Source organism: Centroberyx affinis, unplaced genomic scaffold, assembly GCF_046629955.1.
Source record: "Centroberyx affinis isolate AG114_WGS23_722 - 3 ecotype Tasmania unplaced genomic scaffold, CSIRO-AGI_Caff_v1 ptg000826l_1, whole genome shotgun sequence".
Taxonomy (NCBI): Eukaryota; Metazoa; Chordata; class Actinopteri; order Beryciformes; family Berycidae; genus Centroberyx; species Centroberyx affinis.
The window spans coordinates 132,642-141,167 of record NW_027279425.1 but is presented as its reverse complement, the minus strand read 5'-3'; the positions used below and the strand labels follow the sequence as shown (position 1 = coordinate 141,167).

The following is an 8,526-nucleotide window of genomic DNA, read 5'->3' as shown; positions in this document are numbered from 1 at the left end:
TTCTAATCTGCTCAAAATCAAACTTTGCTGATATTTTCATAGTTAGTCAAGGACCTGCACTATTGTTTTGGGGTTTTTTTTTACCCAAACTGGCCAAAGATTGTTGCCGCACTCCAAACTTGTATATCTTGTATATTTTAATATTGTAGCCTCCCGGGGAATAGGGGTGGGGAGAAGCCTCCCAGCATGCCCCGGGGGGCATTAGAATTGTTAGTTTGTTAGTCACGTTGTGTTGCCACATTACTTAGTGTTGCTAGTTATTCCTTGTTATTCCTTATTCCTTTTCTTGTCGGCTGAGACTTTTATGTTGTATTTCATTTCACACATTGTTAAACCATGACGAAGGGGTGTGTGAGTTTAGTGACCTGCCCTCAGTTCGAGGAGGGAGGTGCTCTGTTGTAAATTGTGAATTGTGTGTTACTTGCCATTAAAGACACAAGTTTGAGTGACAAGGATATCTCTACATCTATTCTTCTAAATAACGATCCACCGCTCGCTACAATATCTTAAAAACAATTATTTGCTCCCTGAGATTTCATCATCGAGAACCTTGGTAAGCATTGAATTGTTCCAGGATCTAACCTAACACACAGGCACGGCCCCGAGCCCTTCAGCCATCTGGATGCATTCAACAGCTGGCTGGAAAGATTTCTGCACCACTGCAGGTCTTGTGTTTATCCACAGTTTTGACCTATTTAAGGAAAGATGCCTACAAGCAAGATGGTTTTCATCCCTATTGCAGTTCCAGGAACCTGGAGGTTTTAAGAAACAACTTACAATCAGCTCGTCCCTGCCCACTCTTCTCGGTCAGTCCCAACCCAAATGAGACAAGACGCAGACACTGACAGGACAAGATACAAAGGGCACAGGACAGAACAGTACACAGTAACTGATGGTACAAGACCCTCATTACACAGGACAACACAACAAATTACACAGGACACTGCACAGGACAGCACACAAAATGGATCTGTGTAATGTAATCTAACCATCTCTCCTAATAAGTCTTTTACCTGCCTTTGTCACTGCTAACAGTTTAGGCTTTTTATGGCCACAGAAATGTGGCTGGGGCGTAGAGATTGAGACAACGCCTCCAGATTTCTCTCATTTCCACATCCACCGGCTCTCTGCCATGTTTTAAATATTAAATTATTTCTGTTGGCAATTTGAATTTCTTTTGAAGTTCTGAGTTTTTTTAATTTATTGGTAAAGTTCCTCTGTGTGTTTTAGTACTGTAGGCCTCCCAAGCTCTGACTTCATTATGCCCAAATATGTGTGTTAACATTTGGAGGTTTCAATATTCATGTATGCTGCCCATAAAATGTACTTGTATCTAAGTTTGGATCATTTAATCTTAGTCTGAGGGCACACCCTTGATGGACCCATGGGTTTACCCTGTCCAGTGTTGATCTTTTGTACTTTTGTGTGTGTGAACATAATGCCACTACTTTCAATGTTTAACTGCCTCCTACTATTTTTAACCAGAGGTCTAAGATATTGAAGTTCAAACAGCTACCTCTCACTGATATTTGGAGCCGCCAACATTTGACGTGAATTTGCTTAGTGCAATTTCATGAACATTTTGGCCCATAGATCCTCGGCTCTATCCCTGTCTGCAATAACCATCGCTTCTTGCCATCATGCTCTGACCCAACAGACCATGTTTGGTCCAACAGAGGCATTCTCAATCAACGATCTTTATAGCAGTGGGGTTTTCTTGTCCTTATCAATTCCCCTAGTTCCCCAATCGCCCTCCCGACTCTCAGATTGGCTCCCTTGTGACCCTTGACCCCAATGAAAAGCGCCTTATCTCACCTATAGGTTATATGAACTCATAAACTCCATAAAGCCAGATCTTCCTATTAATCTTAAAAACTCATGGGAGCAAGAATTCTCAAATTAACAGTGGGTTCACATACTGGATTTGGTTCAGTCTTCTTCTATTTGTGCAACATATGACTTCTTGTAATGCAAGAGCATACACATAATACTGATATACTAATGCTTGAACTGATATATTTGAAATGTTACTGACCCCAAACCCCAGCCCTATTTGGCATCCCTTCTGTGACTAGAGCTGCCTGCTATGCAGACTGTTTTGGCCCTCACCAACATACTGTCCCGACATCTTGAATGGAAGCATGTTTCTCCCCCTACATCCAATCAGTGGATCAAGGAGGTTTTACATTGCATAAGTCCTGAGAAAATTAGATTCTCTCTCAAAGCAGACTCAACAGCGGAGGTTCCTACTTCCTCCTTTGTTTCCCTTCTTTCTAACAGCCTATGGGTGGGATGCCTGCTGGGGTGAGTGTGGGTGGAAGGAGGGAGGAATGTTTGAAATTGATAAGTGGGTGGGGTCTTGTGGAATGGTGAGATCTCATAACACAGCCTTTAATCTACAGCATGTCAACAAAACATTCATAAGTTGATGCACTAAAAATTACTAAAACTCCTTACAGTTGATCAAAAAAGGACTCTCATAGTCAATAGAATTTTATTTACGAACACAAAAACACCAACATATAATCAATTTTATGCAATTTTATTTAATATCAAAATGAAATAATTAATTTAAATTGCAGACTAACGTTCAAAATCAAACAGCTCGGCCTCCTTCTCTTTCCAGAAAGCAAAGCTGCGGTCAATATATTTACATATGTCTTCGTTGTTGAAACAGGAGAAGTCTGTGTCATTGCCGCACTCATCCGGAGTAGCAGTTTGAACTACGACCTTAGGTAATAGTCGGGTATCTGACAACAACAATGATGATGATGATGATGTTGATGGACAGCGGCAGTCTCTCGAGTCCCCAAAGAAGCGCACTTTGATGTCCTCGAAGCCGTCCCTCCACTGTCGCCTCCCAGTCTGGATCTCCTGGAGAACAGCCTTGTGGAAATCCCTGACCGTCTCCCAGGGGAAACTGCCGACATGGTCGAAGACCTCGAAGCAGAGGAGATGCCTCATTTTCCTCTCCTCCGGCGACAGCTCTTGCTCCAAGATGTGGAAGTATCCCAGCATGAATAGGTCGAGGGTCAAGGTATCGTGGGTCGTTGCAACACCATCCACCTCTGGCAGGAACTGCTCCGGGGAGTAGGTGACCTGAGGGGGTGGAGCTTGTGAGGGGAGACTGGAGGAGGAACAGCAATTGGCCGTGTCTCTGAGCTCCAATTTTACATTCCTCCAGGAGTGGAGCATCTTGTCCACGGCAGTTCTTCGGCGGCAGAATTGAAACATGGAGGTGACGCTCTGCTGGGGCTGTGTTGCTGCCACTGCAACGGCATCGACTCTCCCTGACACCGCCTCCTGTACCTGTTGCAGCCTAGCTGCTCTCATCGTAATAGCATATGCAGACTTTTTCCAGTGGCTGAGGAACAGCACTACTATACGTTCTTTCCTTAAGCTGGTAGTCTCCATCACAGCTTGTTTAGGAGTATAATGGTGGTTTACCTCACAGCCATGGCCTGTGTTGGCACTTTGGTTGTTTATTTCAGGAGCTCCCACCTCTATCTGCTTCTTCAGCCCCTGGCCTCCCTTGATGTCCTGTTTGTGCGAGTTGTTCACAAACCCAGCGAAGGGATAAATCCCCCCAATCTGGCCTTCAAAGTTAGATCTGAGGTTTCTGACCGACACCCCAGACTGTTGGATCTCCTTCTCTACCTTGTCCCTCCGTGCTCTACTGTAGCTGTTGGTCTCCAGACGGTGGCTAAACGCCGATGCCATCCCAATGTGTGGTATCCTACACCCACTAGATGTCTCCCCATGAGCTGGTCCAGTCCCTTGGTCCTCCTGCCCCAAGCCCTGGCCCAGGTCAATTCCTAAACCATCCCTCACCCCCTGCAACTCCCTCACCCCCTCCATCATCCCTTCCATCATGCTCCTCTCCCCTCCTTCTTCTCTGCTGGTCAGGTTGGTCAGTAGCAGTGACATATTCTTGACAATCTCTGAGACACGGCTGCACCAAACTGGTAAGGACAAGCATCCCTCCGCATCCATCTGCTGTAGGACCTCTTTGTTAAGGGAAATGTTGACAATGGGATCGGGTAAAATAGCCCTCAGCTCGTCGGTCAGCCTGGTCAGCTCCAGCTCATAGGCCTGGCAGCGTTTCTGGTGTGACACGTTCTCAATCTGTCGCTGCAGGTACACCAGGTCGTCCTCAGTCAGCAGCTCGCCAAAGGGCCCCAAGACTGCATTGTGCTCTTGGGAGTACTTCCAGCCGTCCACTGGCATGTAGCCATTAGTCATGCCCTGGTAGGAGGGAGAATAGGATTTAACACACGATCCTGAGGAGGTCCTTTTTCACAAAATCATCAAGGAAATAAAATCATCTTTGTCCATTAGCTTACAGTAGACCATGAGGCAGACTGACTCAAGTTTCCTTCACAAATAGAATACTTTTTTTTTTTTTTTTTATACGATTCACACATTTTTTCTCTTTCTCTTCTATGAGGACTGAGGGTGCTTTGATTGATTTACAGAAAAACAGCTGTCAGACATCAAAAGATGTTAGATTAACTTTGAAGGCAGCAAAAGAAAGCATCTTACAGTCTTTTTAGTCTCTAAATTGTGTAGACAAGGACTTTCCAGAGTGATTCAGCCCCTGTGTGCTTCTCATCCTGCTCATTATGGGTGTGTACATAAATTTGTGCTCACACACACTCACATCAGTCTACAGTCTGTGCAAATGCATATTTACTTACACACACACATGCACACACACACACACACACACACACACACACATACAATCAGTACCTGTCTCCTCTGCTCCTCCTCATCCTGCAGCCTGACCTGCAGCTGCCGCACCATCACCTGCCTTTTCCACTCTGCTATAGGGCGGCCGGCTTCGTCATGAGTGGGCACCAGGGAGTCGATGTCAGCCAGGATCACATCCACAATAGGAATCTCCACCACTTCCTCGTTGTCCAACCTCTGGAACACATTTTCAAGAATAGTATCACTGTTGTGAAAACCTCATGAGTCTATTTTCTGCTGCAGTTTATTTCCTCTGAAGGTTTACAAAGACCTTTATTGGCTGTGCAAGTATCATAACCCAAAGACCTGTGAAACCTAAAGGTAAAACTAAACAACCATAACTGTTGATGGATTTTCAAAAATGAATCAATATCAATCTGACATTGGAAAAGTTTCCTTTTTGTGAGCTTTTCATCATGTATACTCTGTATGTGTGTATGTGTGTGTGTTTGTATACAATTGTGAAAATATTGTGGTTAAAATGTTGCTAGTGTGAAGCCTAACATACACAGTGAACATTTTGGGGCAATTAATATGGACATATAAGGACAATACTCCATCTGTCATACACTGCCTATTTGCACTCATTCTGCCATTTGCACTGTCAGTCTTTCCCATAACGGTATCACCATTTATCAGCATATCAGCATTACTGCATTCATTTGCATTACTCATTTATTGCACTTTATAATTATCATGACCTCAATTATATGTATAATATTCTATTATAAACATAATTTATGATAGTAACTATAATATGAATTATAATATGAATTATGATTAATGTGATGATTATTAATGTTGTTAATTATTATTGCTATTAGTATTATCATATTAAAGTTATTAATATTAAGTATAATTTATGATAGATTATATATTGTATATATATGTATATACTGTATATATATTATTTATATATTTATAATTGTCATATTATACATGCTATTATCCTTTATAATGTTTTACTTCCTGCAATAGTCATACATTCGCTGCTACTTCTGCACATTACAGATAACCCTGTGTTTCTGCATATTTGACAATAAAGAACTTGAACTTGAACTTGAACTTGAACTAATACAGGATTTATGTTTAGCTTGAAGGCCAGTCAGCTCACCGCTTGTCCAGTGAAGACTGCAGTGAAGCCGGCTTGCCTCAGGGACTTAATAGACTTCATCTGAGAGAACAGGGTGTGGTCTCTCTCTGGAGGCTTCAGAAGGTTGAACGATGTCACCACTGCAAACAAAAAACACCAATAACAACAATAATAAAACATCGTACACTAACAAACCACAATACTGCTTCAGTTAATTATTATCTGAATTAATTTATCTGAAGCATGCAAGCACTTAGCTGTACTTATTGCACATATTTGACTTTATGTCAATGCTGCTACACTGGAAAAAATCTTTGGCTTTGAATGCACATGTTGACATGTAGTGTGTTTACTTATGTATCCATTGTACTCAGCAAATAAAATGTCAGTTATGTAAATTGAAAAAATGCTGACAAACATTTGATGTTTACCATGGAAGGTAATGTGGCTGAATCTATTGAATCTTACAAGTATTTATGAATTTTAAATGATGACTGCCTTTCCTTCCCATGACAATCAGATCTGATTCTGATTTAAACTGAGACAAGATTGTGTGTGTGTGTGTGTGTGTGTGTGTGTGTGTGTGTGTGTGTGTGTGTGTGTACTTGAATCAGCTAAAAATAATGAATACACTTTTGATTTACACAATGAATTGCTTTCACCCTACTACACATATAACTGTACAAAATTCTAAATTAATCATCTCAACATCATGAGAATTTATAAATTAATTAAATTAACTTTTCAGCATGCAAACCTCCATAGAAGTTCAGGACAGTCCAGTCAAACTCCAACATTACCTGCCAGGTGAATCTGCTGTAACCACTGGCATTCAGGCTTCTTTACCCAATTCTTAAATATTGCATACTATAGATATAAATATATATATTTATAGGCAAATTTACTTGAAAAGCTGAGAAAGAGGTGAAAAAAAATCTAGATTTTAGATAATTCCATATAAGAGTATGGATTTTCTTTTCCTTGTTTTCAGATGTGCATGAATGTAATTTTTTGACTAAGCTGCTTAAAATGGAACAGAGAAAGTGGTGCTAACAACTTCCCAGAGTCCTCAGAGCAGCCAATTTTTGCGGCTGACCATTTGTGAACTCTTGTGGAGGTTTGTGCAGTAAGAAATTAACATAGTTTAACTGTAATGATAAGATGCTCCTGGGAGAGCAGATGAGCATGAGCTCACCTGAGGAAGCCACCTGCACATGCTGGATGGAGCCGGTGGAGTGTTTTTTGGAGGTGGCAGTAGGTGCTACGGATAAAGAGTTCACAGGGGGCGGGTGGGGGTGGCGAGGTAGGGGGGGCACCTCCTTCACTGGCTGCTGGGGACACACACAGCAGGGGTGAGGAAGGCAATCAGAAATTATAAGATAGTCCTGAGCTTTTATGATTATTTGTTAATAAATTCTACAGAAACTGTTCTTTTTCAGCACTTTTTATTGTCTCAGTGCCTTCACACCGGAGGCTCTTTGACTGTTCACAGTGTAAGAAACTCAATTACATACCATCTACTTTTTTCAGGTCAGTGTTGTTATGTGAGAGCGGGGAACCAGACATTACTGTCTTCCCTTTTCTCTTTGATGCAAAACCCTCAAACCTTGGTTAGTCTTTTCCTGGTCGCACAAGCATTTGTTCTTTTGATGTTAGTTTAGCATTTTGCAGTGTGCAATCAGTTGAAATGGAACAGATCTTCCTGTGTAAAAAGTAAAACACTTTCCCCAGATTTAACCCTAAAATCTAGAGTTAACATGGTGTTTTTTTCTGTCGTTTTTTTTTAGCAAAGGGAATCGAGTACCCCTTCCCCGTCTCTTAAACTGCCTCCTGTTATTGTTGGTGTTCCCCTGTATTGATGGTTGGTCACCTTGCTGTTCTCCATGTTGATTCTGCTCATTCACACGCTGATGTTTCAAGTGGACAGGACAATGAGCTGCTCTTTCTGGAAATGGAGAAAACACAAGAAGCTCAAACAAAACTCAACATACATAGGTGGTTACTGGCATGATCACATGAACCAATCAAAAGGATATCTTTGTAGAATGAACAAAAGAATTAACTGTTCAAAATGTGTTCAGTCTGTTGATTCTTGATTGTCTAATTGACTGACTGATTCATTCATTCACTCATTCATGCTTTGTTTACCTAAAAAAAAAAAAAAAGACCAACAACAACAAAAACAGCAACAAAACAAACACAACAACACGAATAACAGCAATAACTACAAAAACAACAACAGAGAAAGAGGAAAGAAAGAGGGAAAAAAAAGTGAGGGCCCCACCTGGAGAGAAATGTGACACAGAACTTTACCCAGCAGTGAGTGTAAGAGGGCCAAAGTAATCTTCTAAGAGACTGAGACCCCCAGGACGGCACACACACACACACACACACACACACACACACAAACATGCTCAATGTACAGTACACAGCACATCGCACATAGATAGAAATCAACAAGTGGTGAAATAAGACCCTGGCCGCTGAATGTAGCGTACCCCCCACAGAGTGTAGGAGAGAGCGTGTGTTAGAGTTCAGAGAGACATGATATCCTGCTTCAGATAACCTTACTGATTCACAGGATTTCTTAACAAGCTCCATGCCATTCAATAGCCTAAATGCTACAAGGGAAATTACGTTAAGCTGTTCCCCTCGACTAATTGAAAACAGCAGCCCAAGAA

General features: G+C 41.7%; 1 protein-coding gene across 1 annotated transcript; it reads right to left on the bottom strand.

Moving 5' to 3' along the window:
* Positions 1-2,583: 2,583 nt before the first annotated feature.
* On the bottom strand, positions 2,584-7,730 carry espnlb (espin like b). The gene is made up of 5 exons (XM_071520804.1): positions 7,716-7,730; positions 7,041-7,173; positions 5,867-5,985; positions 4,753-4,929; positions 2,584-4,245 (listed from the first exon to the last, which is right to left on the bottom strand). The coding sequence occupies exons 1-5, from the start codon at positions 7,728-7,730 to the stop codon at positions 2,584-2,586; spliced, it is 2,106 nt and encodes a 701-aa protein (XP_071376905.1).
* Between the last annotated feature and the right edge of the window lie 796 nt (positions 7,731-8,526).